General features: G+C 38.4%; 1 protein-coding gene across 2 annotated transcripts; it reads left to right on the top strand.

The window, feature by feature from the left end:
• The first annotated feature begins 6,948 nt into the window (after positions 1-6,948).
• On the top strand, positions 6,949-16,802 carry rbpms2a (RNA binding protein, mRNA processing factor 2a). 2 transcript variants are annotated; one of them, XM_053237057.1, is made up of 8 exons: positions 6,949-7,527; positions 10,483-10,560; positions 10,778-10,816; positions 11,027-11,089; positions 11,673-11,823; positions 12,651-12,814; positions 15,567-15,642; positions 15,745-16,802. In XM_053237057.1, exons 1-7 carry the CDS (start codon positions 7,474-7,476, stop codon positions 15,630-15,632), a joined length of 615 nt encoding a protein of 204 aa, XP_053093032.1. In that variant the 5' UTR covers positions 6,949-7,473; the 3' UTR covers positions 15,633-15,642; positions 15,745-16,802. The 2 variants fall into 2 exon arrangements, with proteins under 2 accessions (XP_053093032.1, XP_034163239.1); XM_034307348.2 differs by having other exon boundaries at positions 6,952-7,527; positions 12,651-12,799.
• The last annotated feature ends 4,486 nt before the right edge of the window (positions 16,803-21,288 follow it).

The raw sequence follows: 21,288 nt of genomic DNA, 5'->3' as shown, positions 1-21,288 counted from the left end.
ACCCTGACAAGCTTTGCACAGCAGGATATAGTCACTGGACTGAAATAATTCCAGTGGTTCACAGCTTCAAGAATTTTGTTGAAACTGTTTAAGGTAGGTGAAGATTGGATCTCATTTTAGGAAGTATCAATGCTGAATATGACATGACATAAACATGACAAAGGTACAATGCAGATTTAACAGCTTTTTATACAGTTTCAGTATGGTTTCATTGGCTTAAAACAACTGGATATCATGAAGCACATAAGTCACATGTTAGACCCAGAAAATCCCTGCTATTCTCTCTGTTTGAATCCCAGTGTATTTGAATTACATTCATTCAGATGTCAAATAATGTTTCTTTGTATCCTGCTGTACCTGTGATCTGTATTCTATCATGCTAAGGATTCCTGAGCAGCTATGCTGTATACAGAGTGTTTTATACAGCATATATGAAGGTGGTATGCACTGAGCATCTATATCGAGCATTGTTCTGTAAATATTTGACATATTTGGTATCGCAGAGCATGGATGTCACTGATTTTCTAAATGAAAAACTCTTCTCTAGTCTTGTGAGGGTGAACACATATATCTTCCTACCATTTTGCTGGAAAAAAAGATATATTTTTATAGTGTTTTGTACCTTGTTTGTTAAGGCATGGTTAACTAATTTCTTACCAGAGGAATGCATGAACTACAGAGTAATGAATGAAGTCCAGACTGAGAAGATAAATATCACTAACCAGGTCTGCATGTATTTCAGTGTGAAAGCTCTCAACCAGATCCTCCATCTTATCTCTGTCTGTGAAGGGAATGTGAAAGGTAGTTGTTGTTATTTATATCTCTTGTGAGGTTGATGGAGAGGTGACAGCATGGCAGCATGGGAGACATCTTTATCTTTATCAGCTACATTTACATATGAATAGAGAAGAGATTGGAGCTCCACGTGTGTCCGTGTGGTTGGGGCGGTGGTGGCGTGATGATGGTGGTGGTTGGGGGGTGGTGGTATGGTGGTACTGATGGGTCCAAATGATCATTGAGGAATAAACCTACATGAGGAAAAAAAAATCAGAAAATGTGTTTAAAGAAAATTGATAGTATTTCAGAAACTACCACTTTGACTTCCACCACTTATTCTACTGCATGCATCTAAGCCTGCCAAATATCCAGGAAGAAACCCAGCCTATCCTACTTTGCACAGGAATCTATCAGACAGAGGCTACAACCTTGTTTGTTATGGACTTTCTTAATCATTCTAATCACTGTTCTTGCTCTCCTACCAGGAGAACGTCCTCTATGTTTCAGAACGGTTGTCTCCATACTTTGTCCCTGTGGAGGTATTTACAATTTCAAGGCCACTGGACTACCTTATTCAGTAAGTACTGTGTGATTGTCTTCCTATCCAGCGCTACAGATCTGTGTTTTCAGCTGTATCGATTGCCAGCAAAGGAGAGAGTGATTATGGAAGAAGTTTCTTCTGTTTTCCAGGTGTTTTTAAATGAGATGTTCCATGGCATGCACAGCTGGTTTGTGTTTGTCACGGCTTCCATCAATCACATCCTTGTCTACTTGGCAGACCTGAGAAAATTTATAATGTGAGGGCAGTATTGACCAGGCTGTTATAACACAGACTGTATGCCAAGGCAGAAAAACATCAATTTTATTTAACATCTTTCTCTTTTCTTTGGTAGGTCCTGTCTCTGAAGGATGGAGGAGCGCGAGATTTAGGCACAATCCAATACCTGTGTTTGCAGAGCTCTTCTGCACACTTCTGCAGAGTCATTTTGGGACCTAAAATAATACCAGTTATCCATGGTACCAATACCATGTCATCTAGAATATATAAGCAGAGAGAAATATAATACTGGCAGCCACAATGCTAGCTGGGGGAGTGGCATCACTGGGAAGCGTTAACAAACCATGGACAGAAGGCTTTCATTGAAATGTTTTCTTTGATGCCCAGTCCAAAAGGCAGTTAGAGAGACCTGAGTCAATGGATAACGACTCTTCTGGGCTGTGTATATCAGGACTCCCTTTCCAAGCTTCAGTTTGACATCCTTCCAGTCCGTCTTCTTCATTTTCAGCCTATTGTTTGCTCATAGATTATCAGTGGAGATAAGCGTTGGCCATCGTTGAGTGGGTTTCCACAAGGAAACCCAGCAAGGAAACCTAGTCCATATCTAACTGGTGAGACTAATGAGCAAGGCTGGTATTATACTTCAAATGAAGAAAGATCTGCATGAAAAAGAATATTGCAGTGTTGCCAGGTTGGTTTTTGCCAGAGGCTACTTTTGAACTGATGCCAAAGGAAATTTTATTTTCCTCATTGTATTGAAAGACATTACTTTCAAATATTACATTGCATTTGCAACAGTAACTATTCTATTAGGCTTTAGAAAGCAGTATACTGGGGATGAGAGGTGCATATTGGGCTCATTCTGAGCTGATTTTAAAAACAGGCACGGCAACCCCATCAAACTGAACAAATAAACAAATTACAGTGGTAATTTGGTTAAAGATGGCAAGAAGGTGGCATATTTGAGATTTCCCTCAAACGTGCTGCAACTTTCACAATTATAAGCAACATACATCCAGTGGAGCCAGAAATCAAACTGCCATGGACACATGTAACCATGTGATATTTAGACTGATTGCTGTCAGCGGTAGGTCTCAGAACAAAAAGGTTTAGAAGCTTGTGCGCATTGTGGTGTATGAACTGAAACCACCACATCTTTATTACTCAGAAGACGTCTTTTTGTGTTGAAACGTCCTTTTTGCTTTAACTAAAGATTCCAAACTGACTGCAACTGCACAGAGGCTCCAGACCTGCAGCTCATATAGGACATTAACCAACACTTACCATCTATAAAACCAGGCATCCTGATATATCAATTTAAGATTCTCTGTCATAGATAAGATCTGGATGAATTAGACGAACTAGATAGCATCTTCAACCTTGCTCAGAGCAGGAGCTCCATTAGGAAATACTGGCTCCCTGACAGGTTAATGCCTGAAAACCTTCCTCCCCCAGATATTTTCCCCCTCTTTACCCCTGCCCCATAGCTGTATTTCATCCACCTTTCATATACTTTTCCTTAGGTATGTGGTTCATAGCTCCTTTGCCAAATCTCTGACCTAGGCAATGAGGGTCCATATGTAATCTTGTAGAACAGAATACGCATCTTCTGCAGTATCTTGTACAACATGAAGGTTACGGTCTAGTGTCTTTACAATGTTCTGGAAACTTTGTGGAATTCTGTCATCAGGACCAAGACAGTCCTTCTCACTCCTACAGACATCCCTGTGGTCCATGCTCCAGTGCCTTAATAGAGCAAGGGGCTTCTGTGTATTATTGTATTTGTATCCAGTATTCATATAGATGGTGTCTGTAAACAAAAAGAGAGATGCGTGCAACCTGGTTGCAAAAAGACGCAAGTAGCCTAGCAACTTAACGCTACTTGGTTATCATCTGACTGAAGAATCTATCAAGAATTTTATAAAATGTATATCCACTTATTATTACGGATTACCACTAAAAGACAGGTAGTGCTATTCAGTTAAACTAACTCAAGAAGATCATTATGGCTTGTCTTCCTGTTAATGGCTAAATGATGCTAAGCAGCGGTTTAGCCTGTTATAGAAACTCAGAGCATTTATACTAGAGATAATTTGAAGGCGTACAAGTTTGTTCTTGGTCACGTTCAAGACATAATGTTTTACAATTACATCACAGCAAAATCTGAGGTGCTGCCCATACACCACAGCACAGCTACAGCAATATAAATAACTAGCAAGCTAAGCCTTCCAAAACAAGACAACTGGGTGTGCTACAGGGGTATAAACAATTGTGTGGCCACTGGTGCTTATTGGATGTGTGAGAGGTAAATATCAGATGAAACAACAAAATATTCCAAGGCACTCATGCGGTTAAGCGTAAAAGGCCTTTATTAAATTAGGCTAAATCATAAAAACATTAATAAATCATTGATCAATGCATTTCAGCTTAACAAAGCCTTCCTCAGGATACAGGATAGCAGCCTTCCTCAGGATAGCAAGCTAAGCCTGTTGAATTCTTGTTAGCAAGCCAACTTCAGTGATATGATAGTTAGCTAACCCTGTTTGAGATCAACTCCATCTTAAAATAAAATTGCAGTAATAACAGAACATTTAGGGATATCCAAGTGCAAACAGACGTGCAAAAAAAAATGTTTAGCCAATTCCACTACGACTGTGAATAATCATGTTTTGGGCTTTCTTTTGGGGCCCCCCTGCCCTTTGACTGTGAGTAATTGAGATAAATATTCAAGTAACAGAACCTGATGCCAGAAATCAGGGAAAGGGGGCTTTCTGATGAAGTGAGGAGGTGGAGGAGAGGAACAGTAAGCATGGAACGTCTCTATTCTACAACACTGTTCATCTCAGAAAAGAGCTCTTTCTGCTCCCTCATGTATTCATCACAATGTCCAAAATCAGAGCAACCTCTTATTTTCCGTCACTCCTGAGGACTTAAAATAGCATCAAACCATCCTTGAATCTAACATGAAGAAAGATTAACCAGTGACCCTTAAAAACAGCATTATAATACAAATGGAGAAACACAGATGAACAAACAGCTGAGTTCAGGACATCTCTTCGACTCTATGTCCAGCTCCTACTTTTTGATGTTTGATTAAGATGAATTATATTTTACGTCTGCCAAACATGCAAAAGGAGGTTTAGGAGTAAAGACACTGAAAGTCTATTTTTAGTTAGAGAACAAGAAACAGCAGCAGGTCAATGATTACAAAGGAGCCAAATATTTCCAGAGCCTCCCTTTGGCGTGCCCTGCCTTTCCCTGATTATGTTCTCACACAAAGTCAGGAAGCTGGCTACTGTTTGCTGCTGAAAACATAAACTCTCCCCATATACTTACAAAGTGCATAACCTGGAATCCGGCCTCGTGCTCTCACATTGTCAGTGTCCATATTGCTTCATGTATAACAAGCTAAAATGATTCAGAGATTTGCTTCTTATTCAGAGATATCTGGTGTATCATGCCATTGGTGTTTTGTATCTCAACTCAGCCAGGCACATTTAGCACAAGTCACACCATCATCCTCTCTTCTGGCATGTAATGATTTCATTGTTTCATTTTGTTTACCATAGCCTGGACAGTGTGCATCACATATATAAATAAATGTATAGAAAACAGTACCTGCACCTGAAGGAGAAGGCAATAGGCTCTGTGCAGAGGATTCTCTGTTTCTATGGTAAATATATATTTAATTTTCTTGTCCAGATCTTTTTACAACTATAAGAAAATGATACACACCAAGAGTAGTTTATGATCAGTGGAAAGGGGAAACAGTGTAATGGCAGGAAATGGAATGTTTCTGAGGGAGGGCCTGGGTTTCCTCCCCCATCTCAGCTGCGTAGAATAGACAGCAAACGCCTCACCCTTTTGGGATTTCTAAGAGCCTTTCATTTAGACCTTATCCTCCTCGAAGAGCCATGAGAAGGGAAAAAACTCCACAGCTGTATAATTTCTTGGTTAATTTTTTTGCAAACGGTATTCATTTCTAGGGTATATTTTTTAAATGCATGTTAATATACAAAGATATGACTGTGAAATTATTAAAATAAAATTATAAATAAAATTAATTTTGTATATATTTTTAATATAAAATAAATACTGTTGTACTTTTTTTTATTGTTGTTCAATCAATTGTATTTATTAATTACCAAAATTAAGATCTTTAATTATCATTGCTATTAATCCCACTTTCCTTTAATCCCTGTATTTTTCTACATTACACTTTAATATTTTTATATTATATTAATGTAAAATAAATATTTAATGTATTTTAATTATTATTAGCTTCTAATTGTTATACTTATTTTTACTACTAGTAGTAGTATCTGTGCTGTTTCTTTTTTTGGTCAAAATAGTTCTATTTCAATTCTATTTCAGTTCAATAATTGCTATTAATACCACTTGTGCATTTAATTCCTGGATTGTTACAATTTGATTTTAGGTTACACAAAATAATCAATATACATCCCATGTAGGCTACATTTCAAATTCTTCATTCTTTTTAAGGTAGGCTCTTTTCCTTAAAAGAAATTACTTTGTAAATCATCATGAATTCATGACAGGCTTTATGGCTTTAAGGTCATTTGAGAGTTTGCATGCTGTAAAATCAGCAATCACACACAATCACAACCCAATATATCCTTTAGGATATACCTTTTAGTCAGCAGTGGGTCATGCGGAAAAGCCGTGACAGTTTAAAGAACACAGAGGCTCATCTTCTGTATATGACTGTATATTAAATCTCTAGAGCTCTGAACATCAGAACAGCATGTCCTTAAGGCTGGGTGTTTACATTTTATGAAGCAGTTCTACTTACTCATCTCTCTCTCTCTCTCTCTCTCTCTCTCGCTCTCTTTCATACAGGTTCCCAAATCTGGTCCTGCACATTTTAGTGTTTTCTCTGCTCTAACACACCTCCTTCTGAACTCTGGAAGTGGTGTTTATTAGGTGAGGTGTGTTAGAGCAGGAGAAACACTAAAATGTGTAGGACAGGGGGTTCTCCAGGGCCAGGAATAGAAACCTGTGGTCTAGCAGTGTAATAATCCGTGACTTATTAGTATTATAAGTTTCAGTGTGGGTTAAGAATGAATGGGACATTCTGTAGAACCGTATGTATAACTAATTACAGTGGAGAAATAAATAAAAATGTTGTGATTCTTCAGACAGGAGAAGGAAGCAGTCACATGGACATTAAAGCGACTGTAGCGTCTAAGTGGAGAAAAATGAAAAATTAAAGAAGGAGGAAAAGAAAAGTAACACAAAGTTTTGGTAGTAGTGCACAGGCCCGCCCTGTGTGAGGGGCTGAGGCAGGCAGTGGGCTGGGCCTGGGGCTGGGCCTGGGGCAGTGGGCTGGGCCTGGGGCCGGGCCTGGGACCAGCTGAAGTCCATCTGCAGCACTTCACTTTCCTCCACCTTTAATATGATTGATCAGCGAATGGAAAGGCAGAGGAGCAGGGCGAGCACGGAGACATCTTCACCTTTTAAATTTAACCTGTCTTCCATTTCTCTCCTGATTGAATTTAAACTCAAACGAGCTTGATGTGAGCAAGGCAGGGGGGGAACCAACTCAAAAAAAAAAAAAAAAAAAAAAAAAAAATCACTTCTTTTTCCCTTTTCTCACCCTCACAGTGCACTTCTCCACTACATCACCTTTAATTTTTTGTTGTTGTTGTTGCTTTTTTTTTTTTTTTTTTTTTTTTAATTTTCTGGTACCTCCTTGGATACTTTGGCTTACAGCACGGCTTCACCTGGGCACGTCTTTTCCTGAAGTCTCACCAAACGACACCAAGATTCTCTTCTGCCGACTTTAACGCGCGTCAGGGCACACAAAAGCAAAGAAAAGAACAGGACAGACAAACCCACCGACAGGGAAAAGCAAAAAAAGTTTTTTCTATCGCGTAAAGAAGCGTTAAAGTTACACAATGAGTCTCAAATCAGATTCTGAGCCGAACAACAATGTATCATTAGAGGAGGAGGTAAGGGAAAACCGCTACTCTTTACAGTTTGTGTGTTTCTGCGGGACGGCGCTGATTAAGATATCCCAACTGTGCCAACTTTTCCTTCCTTTTTTTGCACGTAGTTTCAATATAAACCATTATTTAACCTCTTTTTTTTGTAATTTAGAGTTGTAAACTGTATAGTCTGACTGTTTTTCCCCCTGCTTCCTAATTTAATATTTATAAAATGTCGAAAAGTCGGCGTCCAGCGTCCAGGGTTGAGGCTCTTGAACGCAGCACAGGTGTGTCAGAGTGTTCATGGTCGCTGTTTTGTTGTTCAGGATTGTTTTTATTATTTGTTGGAGGAATGCGAGTTGAAAAGGAAAGGGTTTTATTGTTCTTTGTGTACTTGGTTGATGATTAATCTTCAGGTTGATGGTGTAAGGTAGACTGCTTGGACTCTTTCACCTGCTTCACTTGTTTAACTTTTTTTCCTGTTGCATTAGCTCTGTCTCATAGAGACTGGTATTAATTCAAAACACAGTGCTGAATTAAGTCAAGTCTACACACCATGAGGGGGGGAAAACTTTTTAGCCTAAATTAGATTATGCACTCTCAGGGGGAAAAAAAAATCCTTTCTTTTGTACCTTTTATTATGTAGCTTTTATATCTTTCACCTGGAAGGGTGGATGTTGTGTAATGTATTCATCTAAAAGGGAATTAAAGTTGCAGGAGTGGTCTTTAAGGTCCAGTTATGTATTTTAAATCATTTTTAAAGGTGTTCTACAAGACAGGTACCAAAGGTACACAGTACCCTTGAGGGAATCACCCCAATGACAAGGAAAGGTCTAGTTTAGTACCTTTTTTTTTTTTTTTTTTTTTTTTTTTTTCTTTTCCTCCCCTAAGCTTGTACTTGGTTTCACTTTCATTAAAATATAATGGTGTTCTGAAACTTACAATGCTTAATAATAATAATAATAATAATAATAATAATAATAATAATATTTTTTGAAAGCATCTTCTCATTGTTTTAGTTAAGTTTAGTACACCATTATGGAAAATAAATAAAAAATGGAGCTGTTAAAGGTGCTTTCAGTGAGCATGGAGAAGCCTGTGTGAGCGCCTTTAAGGTCAATGTCTGTTAGGTCATATAGTAAAATGTTTTTGGGCTTCAAATCTTCATTGAAAGCCAAGCTGGAAAGAACACCTCTTTACTGAAATCTCGTCCAGTCTTCCTGTCACCTCTGGCCCCTGCGCTGGAGGGATTTCCTGCTGCATGTCTGCTCAGTTTAGTTTTCCCATTAGTTTGCAGGAGACCAAAAGCCACCAGTCTCTCTCCAGGACCGCCGTCCGTTTATCTAAACCTGTGGATCAAATCACACCGTAGATCTGCAAGATATTTATCGTGTTACACTGCATTTTGTAATAGTCTGAAATTCAAGGTGTCCTGGATTAACAATTCTGACAGTATTCTTTTTCTAGTTCCTGTAAATTCAGCTGTTTTGAGATGGACTTTCAGGTTGGTTCTGGGTATAAATGATCCTCAGTTTCGGTGGAGTTTTGTAGAGTTCATTGTTTAGGGTGAGGATACCGCAAGCTCTGCTAAAACCGGGCCAGGTGCTGCATGCCCTCATCCAGCTTTCACAATTGTGTATTCTGGTTGTAGCTAGAACAAGTGTGTGACTTGTTTTTGACCCTAAACGGGACATGGAAATATAAACATTTAGCAATATGTTTTGTCATGCCAAACTAGATTCATAGCATATTTTTTTCTTTACATATTCATCAGGTTTTTCACTACTGCACTAGTTTAGCTTTTTTTTGTGTGGGGGGGTCATTGTCACAAAAGATAATGCTTAACTTTTACAGTGGATTCAGTTAGAAAAAGGTCATAAAGACTAGAGCTAGCTTTACCATTTGTGCCCAGTGTTTGTGGGGTCACTCACGCTGACTCACGGTGAGACAATCCTCGGTTTGGTCCAGGCCACGGTGACTTCTCTAATGAAGGAAATGATGATTCCTTTCCAGTGGGTCCTGTATTTTGCGGAAATGATGCATGTAGAAATATGAAGCATGGGTTAAGGTGGCTCACATTTGAAATGCAGATGCGTTGCTGTGTTTCTGATATGTAATCATTTTTATAGGCTGTTAACAAGAAGGTTTTTGTTTTTATAATGTTCCACTTGGGATGTTCTCCCATCACTCTCTTTGTGAAGCTAAAGGTGTTAAATGGGATGGACTCGAGAGCAGTCGACACTCATTTGTTTTTTTCAAGATTAAGAAAGAAACCTATAGAATATGCGTGCTCGAGTGTGTGTGTATATAGGAGTTTATTCTTTAAATAGCTGGCACAAGAGGGGGCCATGATTCCTGCTTTATATATTGCTTTCACAAATGTGTATAAATCAACATTTTTTTGTGCTCAGTAAATTTCCCACTGAGCCCCTTTATAGCCTTTCCAATCACTATTTCTCTGTATCCACCAGTATCATTTGCTTCATCTGATTCATTTTGTAGTGAAATTAGACTTTTCTGCCTTCCACTGCATTGAAGCAGGATTTCTTTTTCATTCCCCATAGAGAGATTCTTGCATCCACAAAACACTTTCCACGCTCAGTTCGCTCACTCACACTTGGTAGCCATGCACACACTTAATGTCTTCACTTAACTAACACAGTTTCTCATGATTTTTGTGTACAGTCAATCTTAAATACTGAACAAAAGCTGCAGAAAATGGAGAGAGTTTCTGAGACAATAGGAAGGGAAAAGTTGCAAGCGGGCAGGACTGAAGGTAGTTTGAAACTTGATTAATACACAGTATATTTTATATTTTTCAGGTACTGTTACTGTTCCACGAAAACAAATTCACAGTAAAAGCACACTTTCATGAGACTCTTACTAGCCCATTGCATATTCACACTAGTTTGTCATAATAGAAGTTAAAGGACACTTTTATTTTTGTTCTGTAGTTACTGAGGCATTTTCATTTTCTAGGTACGAACACTTTTTGTCAGTGGTCTGCCGGTAGACATCAAGCCGCGGGAGTTGTACCTGCTGTTCAGGCCGTTCAAGGTATTCAAAACAACCGAGCGCTCCAAAGTAACACGCTTCTCCTCGTCTGGAATTTTTCATGATTGTGTATATTTTAATCTCTCTGTTATGCAACTATGTTTATGTATGTATTTTAGCCACTTACAGTTTAATTATGTTCTGTAAAGAGCCTTGTTTATCCACGAATTAAATTATATTATTTCTGCCTTTTTTTTTTTTTTTTTTTTTTTTTTAACAGGGATATGAAGGATCACTTATAAAACTAACCTCAAAGCAGGTAATATTTATGAATTACACTTGTTCTTTACCCATTATTTTCAGGCATGTCTTGTGCATGTTGTGGGAAATACAGTTACTACAGTTAACACAGTCTGTGTGGGTTTTTTCCTTTATCATAAAACAACTTTGATAAATATGGATATTATGTGGAAGGATGCTACATGTTTAATCCATCACTATATAAAAAAACTCCCTCTTTCTCTCTCAGCCTGTTGGCTTTGTTACCTTTGACAGCAGGTCTGGGGCCGAAGCAGCGAAAAACGCATTAAATGTAAGTAACCCTTCAGTCGTCTGTAAGTAAATGTCTGCGGCAGTGCCTACTCTGAATTATTGATTAGCTCCCCGCCCTGTGCGCCACATCTTGCGTCTAAAAGTTTGACTCAGTGCCTCAGTGTCTCTCGTGCTTAAATAAGTTTGACTCACTCTCGGTCCCTAAAAGTGGAAAGTTCCATGACGTCACTGGGTTGTTGGCTTAGTTTTTAAAAGCCCTCAGTAGTGTCAAAATACAGCAGATGTCTGATTTATCTGTTAAGCTAGTCCACTTCAGGCTTGAAAAGGGTACATCGCCTGAGTCTCTGATGCCTCATAACCTAATTGCAGTGGTGCTAAGCAAATTGAATTTGTATGCTCCTTTAACATGGTTCTGCTGCCAGAATCTAAATGACTGCTGCTGTTAATATTCTGCTTCGTCTCTATCAATTATGAACAAAGATGATCATGTTCTGAACCTCACTGCTTTGACTTCTCAGCTCTTCCATTCACAGATTGCTCATTAGAGTAATCCAAGATCACACTTACTAAGAAATGGCCCTCAAGCCTTTTTGGTCTGCTACACTGTCCTGTCTTTTTATAAGGGGATTCGCTTTGACCCGGAGAACCCCCAGACACTGCGTCTGGAGTTTGCTAAGGCTAACACCAAGATGGCGAAGAGTAAGCTGATGGGCACGCCGAACCCCTCAAGCCTGCACCCAGCTCTTGGGGCTCACTTTATTGCACGTGATCCATGTGAGTATGGAACTCTGGCTTTTAACACACACTAGCACACATTTTTTGTCAACATTCTGCCAGTGCTACTTTCGCCAGTGTGTGATGCTCAGGGTTCAGATTGCCTTTCTACACGTATATAGGATCGTCTGACTTAGTAACAGACTAATTCAAAATTTGCCGTACTGAAAACTGAACTGATTACACATCGACTGTATACAAAGTAGAGATGGCAATGATCTAATACTCAGTATCGGTATCAAGCCGATATCAGCAAAACTTAGTGGCTCTGATCAGATACAGCATATTGGATATTAGATCCTATAACATGGCAAATTGGATTAGGAAAAGAACTATTTTTGGTAACTGGGAATGTTTACATATAAAGGGACTTGACTGGTTTATCCTTTAGTTAGGATTGATTATATTTGTACTTTAATATAGTTACAATGTAAGTGGTTTTTGTGTGAAAGATTAAGCTTTAAAAATTCTTTAAAAACTAAAAAAAAACAGTATTTGGTATCGGCTGATACTCAAGGTTTCAGTGTTCAAGGTATCTGTGTCAGAAAAGAAAGTGATATTGTGCCATCTCTAGTTATTGTGTGTAAAACAAATGACAATTTGCATCAAGTTGTTTGGTTGATTCTGGACTTGATTCTTCTTGTTTTTTCTTTTTAATTCTGTTTATTACTGTATGTCTTCAAAGCATTGTGTTTCATATGTTAAAAAGAAAAGAAAAGAAAAGAGAAATTCACAGCATATATGGGGAAAACAGGGAGGCATATCTTGCACACTTCAGACCGCATGTGACTGGCTGTTCCTAACGCGTTTGCCGTCTTACTCTGCAGATGACCTGACTGGCGCAGCACTGATCCCAGCATCCCCAGAGGCATGGACACCGTATCCGCTCTACACCACTGAGCTAACCCCTGGCCTGCCCCACGCAGCCTTCACCTACCCTGCAGCCGCTGCAGCCGCCGCTGCCCTGCACGCCCAGGTGAGGGAGCAACCGGTGTGTTCCTGTTCCTTTCCTTTCAAACACATGCTGTATAGATGAGCCTGTACACCTGCTGCTCCTTTTGTTTTAACTACAGGATGCAGGTCTTTTTACACTCTACTTCTTACCTAACATGCGCATCAGTAACTGAGGAATGAATGAACGAACGCGTGAGCAGACCTGGTTTGGTCTCTTCAGGAAGCTTACTCCATTTGACGGAGGAATTACTAATCTCGCTACGTTATGCCACACAGATTGATGTATCAAAAGCATTCACTATGCAGATAATTTTTTGGCTTCATCATTGTCGCTGTGTCATTGTCTTCTGTCTGCAGTCCTCTGGGAATGAGTAATGAACCTGCTTTCCCAATATATCTCTCAAAAAAAAAAAATTCCTCCATTTGCTAGTGTTGCTAAGGGATCACAACAGAGAAAATCTGTTTTTAATTGCATCTCAGCTTGGATTATACATTGGTTGTTGAGTGAATCTGTGGCCGGTGGAGGCCGGTTAAACGTTAGCCAAAAAGCCACGTGTTTGGATTTTTGCAAGCTACTAAAACAGTGCAGAGGGAGACTGTGAGGTCTTTTGTTCTATATATAAATAATGGTTTTAATATACATACATTACTATTTAACATTCTGGTACAGTCAAGGAATAGTTCATAAACGATTAGAATTCCTGTGAACATTTTAATATTTTTCCCTTTTTTTCCATTATAAAGGTCATGTCAGTTATCACGTGCATTATAATTTAACCATCAACTTATTAAAACGGTATCAAAGCCAGAAACAGATTTTAGAAACTCACTTAATGCGTTGTGGGGTTTCTTGTTAGGTCCTTTTTAATATTTAATGCTGTTCATGTCTATGCGTAATTGAATGTGACTGGTCTAGCGGATTCGTTCCGTCTTGACGGATCAGGTTTATTGATTAAACAGGCAAATTGTGCCTTCTGTTGCCACGACAACAAGGCAATGTAAATGTAAGGTCGCAACTGAAGTGGTTGACCAAGCTCTTGAAAATGTCATCTTGTCACAAATCTCACTTAAACCTGGCTGGTTCATCATTCTTGTATTTAGAAACCATCTTCTACAAATCTACCTTTTTTTCATTTCAGTAGTTTTCTTTCCACTAAGGACAAATGATGCCTATTAATGGAGGTTTGGTCATTTCAGCAGTGTTTGGACACAGTGAGTGACTTGGTGTGTGAGTGCTGGTGATGTCCTGTGAAAGAGCTTATCCTCTAGGTGCAGGTGTTCAGAGAGTTGAGAGTAAAGAGGATTGGTAGTTAGTCCTTTAATCTGTGGCCAAAATCACATGCACAGGTGAAAGCTAGACATTAAACAAAGCCTCTGACTTAAGAAAAAAGCACAGCTATACTGATCCAAAGTCCAAACCTTCATTGCAAGGTTAAATAATTTTTCAGGGTCAGAAGAGTGTTGTGACATTCACTAAACACAGTCTCGTTTGGAATTAGTTACTGATCCATTTTTAAAGATTTAAAGGTTGAATACTTGAAATGCACTGTGTGACTGTCCATGATGCACCATTTACCACTTACATGTAATTTCCCCCTTTGTATAAGGACATGATCTCAGCTAAACTGAGTGTAAGAACACGTTATTCTGATACTGTTGTAGTCTGTAACACTGCTACAGGTGAGTGATGGTATCAGTTGTATAATTCAGATGGTGCTTGTTGTCTGGTTAGTTTTTGGTGTGTTTCTCAAGCCAGGAGCTAGGAAAAAAGTGTAGCAAGCTTGTGCATTCCCCTGCTCTTGGTGAGGATCATACAGTCACACTCCAAGTACCAGACCACACGATAGCTGGTGAATCTGGTGAAAGATTGTTGCAGATGGACTCCTAGGGATACATGATATATTTATGTCACAATGTCATATAGGTTTGCTAACAGTAGTGGTTTTTTTTTTTTTTTTTTTTTTTTTTAATAAATCAGTTCAGATGATTTTTAAGATGCTTAACTAATGCCTACAACATTTTTTTTTACACTGTACAGGTTACAATTTTAAAATCCAATACAAAATTTTTACCATTACATCAGCTGTGTCCAGAATTCACCACTGTTTAAAAATAAATAAATAAATTTAGTAAGAAACTAAAAAAAAAGATGCCACAATACCCAAGATATCTCAGAATAGCGTACCGTGACATAATTTATCACAATATTGATATCATTGTATTCCCCAGCCCTACCCCACATCACTGTGTTTTGGTCATCCAAAGTTACTTATGTGTAAAGCAAAATATAGTCCGTGTTTAGAGCTGACACAGTTACGATAACTGACTAGAAACTGCAGGATGGTGCAGCGAGCTAACTAAATTTAGTGTAAGAGCCATATGTTATTTGTCTCTTATATAGATGTGGAATAAATAATTGTGTGTGTTAAGCAGTTGTAAAATAATTATAAAGTAAATAATCTAATATGTGTATTATATTTCATATTGACAATGATGCCACTTCCGGCAAGGACTGTTAGTTTTTTTTTTTTTTTTTTTTTGTGATGCAATATTGGAGCGAAACAGTTTTTTGACCGTGTAACATTTTTTGAGTTAATTTTGTTATTAAACTTTACCTAAAGAATGTTATTCGAGTTCAAATCACGCCCACACATGAAGAAGAGGGAAGAAAGATGAGAATTTAAACGGATTGCTCTCACATTTAGGATTGGAGTAATGCTCGAATAGAAATAAGTTTAATAGCACTATGATAGATATTCTGTGCTCTAAGCTGCTGTTCTGCCTCACAGATGCGCTGGTACCCCTCGCCCTCTGACACTTCACAGCCCGGATGGAAATCCCGCCAATTCTGTTAAATGTATAATAGTAAGTATCTCTAAATCTGCTGAGCTTTGGTTTTAATATGTAACTGTGTGAACATGGGCTTGTTGGTGTGTCTGTTGGTTCACTACACTGCTCTCTCCTCAGGTGCCGCTCAGTACATGTAGTTTCGTCCCTCCATCCCTCCGTCCATCGGTCCCTCTCAGTAAGCTGTACTGGGCTCAACATGTAATTCAGTCAGGTATATTTAACAACACAGTGTATAAATGACTTTATGATTCAGGAGAATACTCTTCTCTGAAGGACCCTGAGCATAAAAAATAAACCCAGGATGTTGTCCACAGCTGAGGCCTCATGGGCTAATGGTACAGTCTCCACTTTTCAAAGCCACACGTGACGAGCCAATCATGTGCAAGTTGAAATTTTCTAGCTGCTCTGTTAGTTGTGTGTGTTTAGGGGGGAAAGGGGATAATCATTATGCATGTTGAAGTATAGTATATGGCATGAAATGTAGAATGCAAGGTTGTGTCTGTCTTCTTTTTTTGCCATTTGGTCAAGCCCTCTAGCTTCTTGCTTCTGTGAAGATCTCGTATTTGACACGTATGATGTTACTCGCAAGGTAGAGGTCTACATCTTGTTACTATCAAGTTTCCTTTTGTTTTTGTGTGTTCAAAATCGAATTCCACATGCACTGGGTTATTTTTTTCTGTTCTCTATGATTGTGACTGTAAAATTGTCCATGATGGACGAATCCTTCTGAGACGCTTCTCCTCAAGACCTCAAATGCATCGCCCCTGCTCTGGTATCTGTGCTTGTTTAGAGTATATTTGAACAAAAAAAAAGTACAAGTATTTTTGTACATTTGTGTAATAATGGATATTTATGCATTTTTGTGAAATTAAATAAGTATATCTGTATAAGATGTTAAGTCTACCCTTGTGTTATTTTGATGATATTTTGTCTCTATCTTGTTTGAAGTAGATAAGTGCAATTTTTTTTCTTTTTTGTGTGTGATGAATACTGACCTACCCAGACTGTGGCCGAACTGAGTTTAATGAATGAAATGGTCTGCTAAGATGAGATGTTTAAAAAAAAAAAAAATAATAAAAAAAAAAAAGTGGAAATGTGTTTTTTTTTTTTTTTTTTCTTTTTTCTTTTTTCTTTTTTCCAGAATGTGAAACTGGATAATAAACAGCTTGATCTGAGACAGCTTTCTGGATTTCTTTATGAAGTAGAAAATGATGCTGTGTTCCTCTTAAGGTCAAACACTGAGCTCGAAGCCAGAAATACATACGCGGGGAAAAAAATTTTCTTGTTCAGTCTCCATTTTAGGTCACTATGCGCTCACTCGTATAATTCAAGATAATTTGAGAGACTTTTCTGACGTCTCCCTTGACTTCCTTTTTGGGCATTGTTCTTAGACTAGCTCATTTTAAGCTTCAACTTATCTCATAAAGTTTGAGTACAGCTTATCTTCTCATAAACTCAAGCTGTTACTTTTCTGCCTACAGATTCCATAAAGATTGAGTCAAGAAGTCACTTGACACTCATGAAACTAACGTGCACTATGCTAGCAGGAAAGCTCTATGTGTAGGAATGCTCCAGGATTGATGGCAGGGCAATGAAAACAGAGGAGATATCTCAGAATGGCACCGGAGTACGCTGGAGCCCTGAGTAAAACACGATATAGAGTAATTCTACATGTATGCATTATATCTCCAGTGTCACAAGTCTCTGCTTGTGTATGCGGCATGCACAGGACACGTGTGTCTCGGAAGTGTGAGCGTACTTGCATATTGTTGACAGTGCAGAAATACGTTCCCTGTTCTTTGCCTCCCTTTAGGAATTTCCTGAAGTTGAGTAAAGATCCCTGGCTCTACCTTTCTGTGTGTGTGTGTGAGTGTGTGAGAGAGAGAGAGAGGAAAAAAAGCTCAATTGAGACTAGTCATAATGAATAATCTTTTTTGTGAGATAATAGATACTGCTCATTCACTCCTGGAGAAGGTGTGAGTGTTATGGCTTTGATTCAGTCTGTTTAAAGGTGCCATTTATAGTGTTTAATATAAGTCTAGAAACACTTTTAATGGTTTCATTTCAAAGATACGTACTTTAGAACTGTGAATGGTGAGTCTCAATTGTTGTGTTGCACGTCAAGTTTCTGTTTACATTTTTCAGGCCCGGAAATTGGCTCTGCTGTCAGTCAGATCTGAGCTGCTCTAGCTCTGCAGCTTTTCCCTAAAAGTCAACTTGTAGTTTAAAGAGAGGGAGCGAAATCAGGAGAAAGGCAAGGCTTATCTGGGTTTTCAATGCGGTAGCAAGTCGCCTTACATTCAGCAGAACAACACAAATTACAGACCAATCCTTTAACTGAAGTTTTGCAAGCTTTGATTTATTTGGTGCATTGAATGCTTGTGTAGGCTACATCTCCACCACCTCCCCATGCAGTACACTGCAAGAAATGACATCTTGGTAGTGAAAATATCTAGAATATAGTCAACTTTCCTATTTCTTAGTTTTAACTAATTTCGAGCTTTCAATTTTCTTATTCTGTTGGCAGATAATTTTGCATTTAATTGCATTTTCTAGAAATAAATGCTTAAAATTGGCTAAATTATCTCTCAATAGAACAAGTCTATTTTAAGCTTGCACTTGAAGCTTGAAGTAAAAGCATCTACAAATAAGTTTAATAATTTTAGATTTGGTTTACTGTAATCTTATAATAATAAATAAGAAATTTGACTATATTCTTATACTGAAAATATAAAATATTTTTTAAAAGATATTTCATATAATACTAGTTATACACAATGACAACAAAGTAAAAATAAAGTATTTAAACAAAGTTAAAATTAATTAATTAAATAATAATAATAAGAAGAAGAATAAGGAGAAGAAGAAGAAGAAGAATAACTATCTAATTCCCTGCTTGTTGGCTTACTGTGGTAGCCTATAACTTGTTTGTGGCAAAAACGTTTACAAAATATCTTCCAGTGAAGGCTTTGGGCATTCATTCACAAACTGTAATCACAATAGTAATTCAGTTTAAATAAATAATATAGTATACACCACATTCTCTTTGACAGTTTGACATCATCAAACACAACAGAATGGTGAAAAAAGTAACTGCAAGTCTAATGTGTTTTTGGGTATATGCTCATAAAATTGGTGCTAATAACAGCTTTGGGCTTTTCTCCTTCATTTGCAATGTACTTGTATCTTAACAGCTTTTAATTCTCCTTGATATCACACTATTGATTAGTTACAGACTTGTCAGGAGTGAGCCTTTGGAAAATCTAGAGCTACCCACCATGATTACAGTACCCACTAATTGAAGAACTACAGTGGAGACAGGTGTTCAGTAACACACACTTAAGAAAACACAGTGTGCATTGTTAAGCATTAGTTTCACTGTGCTGAAAAATGAATAAACTACCCAAAGGATCGATTCAGAGAAATTACAAATCTTGGACAGCAATTTGATGTTGTAGTAACTGCAGCATGATGATAAATATTTTGTTTGTCAGAGTGACCCAGTGATCAAAGTATTTGCCTGGCTACTAAATCATGGTATGATAGGATTGATAGGATTAAAATACCTGTACAGACTCCCAGCCAGGATACAGACTCCACAGGAGTCATACAGAGTCATACTGTACATCTACTGGACACATCTACAGGAAAGCTCACAAAATCACCTCAGACCTCAGTCACCCAGCACACTGTTTCCAAATTACCACCTGGCAAGCACTTTCAGAGCAACCAACCATGGAGAAGCCCGGTAAAGACTTTTTTTTTTCCACCTGCAGGCTGCTGTGCTCCTAAATAGCCTGTAGACAGCTTCACACTCCCAGTGTTACTAATTCACTTCTCAATTTCTTCTATTGCCGCTTGGTCACTTTACACTTGGACGCTACAATTGGATATTTTACACTTGGACAATTTTCACTTGAACGCTATCCCTAGACACTTGGTCACCTTTCACTTGGACACCACACTTGAACTCTTTACACTTGCTCCCTTTACTTGGACACTTTACACATGGACAATTTTCACTTGAACACTAAACCTGGATACATTACATTTGGTCACATTACACTTGGACCAGTTACAATTGGTAACTTGGTCACTTTACACTTGGACACTTTTCACTTGAACACTAAACCTAGATACTTTACATTTGGTCACAACACACTTGGACCAGTTACAATTGAACATTTTACTCCTAGACACTTCACACTTGGTCACTGTACAGTTGATCCCTTTACACTTGGACAGTTTATACTTGGTCACTACATTTGATCTCTTGGACACTACACTTGGACATTGATCTCTTGGACATTTTACACAAACTTTAGTCCAATGCTTTGTGTTGTATATAGCAATTCTTTCTTTCTTCACTACACGTATTGTATAATGTACTTTGTTTACTGTATTCTAGTGTATTTCCAGTTTGATCACTTGTCTATGCTCTTGTGCCCTGTGTGTGCATGTGTGTGTTTTTGGTGTCATATATATTCTTCTACATGAGCAATTTACTTGAGCTCTCTCCACAAGCATCTCAATGTACATATATATCTCGGCATACTGCGCAAATGATAAATAAACTTGACTTGACTATTCAGGTCAGCCATACCAATATTCATCCAGCTTGTGGACATGAGCTGAGCACTTGGAAATGTTAAGTTACATTACACATTCATGTTAATAAGTCACATCACTACAGCAGAGGAGCGCTGATGATTTCAGTAACATGGGCTAGCTCATTTTTCTAGTTGGATTACTGCTTACAATAGTGATCGGTCACTAGCTAGCTCACTTATTGTAGTGACCTAACAGTTCTGTCTCCAGCCAGACAAAAGAGTTCCTGTGTGGTAATACACTGTGTGTGTGTGTATGTGTGTGTGTGTGTGTGTGTGTGTGTGTGTGTGAATGAAGCAGCTGGTTGATTGAGGATGTAGGCGGTTCCCTCTGCTCACTGTCAGGCCAGATTAATTTAAAATCATAGTTGCTCTCATTAACACCCCCAACACACATACCCAGATTTTTGTGTAGTTTCTTTGTGTCAGACCAAAGCAACATCTGATGTAACCAATTGTTACAAAATCCCCAAAATAATAACAAACATGTTTTAAAGGAATCTCAAACCCATAAATAACTATATGGCTAAAAATTCAGGAAGGTGGTAATGATGTTGTGGGAAAGATAATTTTCTACATATTTTTGACTTCCATCTGACCAAAAATATGGAAAAAAATTGACAGAGGAAGGAAATTAAAGAAATATTCTGTAGCTCATCTAGTTTGATAATATGCTAAATGTTCCAATTGTGCTCACTTCTGACAAGGAATTCAGTTTCAACAATTTCCATACCGCTTATCCTACACAGGGTCGTGGGGAGCCTGGAGCCTATCCCAGGGGACTCGGGGCACAAGGCAGGTGTGACCCTGGACAGGGTGCCAACCCATCACAGGGTATAATCGCACACATACTCACATGCTACAGACAATTTGGAAATCCCAGTCAGCCTACAACGCATGTCTTTGGACTGGGGGAGGAAACCGGAGTACCCAGAGGAAACCCCTGAAGCACGGGGAGAACATGCGAACTCCATACACACAGGGTGGAGGCGGGAATCAAACCGTCGACCTTGGAGCTATGAGACAACTAAAAGACAATCTGATATAAGCAGAA

The sequence above is a fragment of the Pangasianodon hypophthalmus genome, chromosome 9 (genome assembly GCF_027358585.1).
Source record: "Pangasianodon hypophthalmus isolate fPanHyp1 chromosome 9, fPanHyp1.pri, whole genome shotgun sequence".
Classification (NCBI taxonomy): domain Eukaryota; kingdom Metazoa; phylum Chordata; class Actinopteri; order Siluriformes; family Pangasiidae; genus Pangasianodon; species Pangasianodon hypophthalmus.
This window is presented reverse-complemented; position numbering and strand designations above follow the sequence as displayed.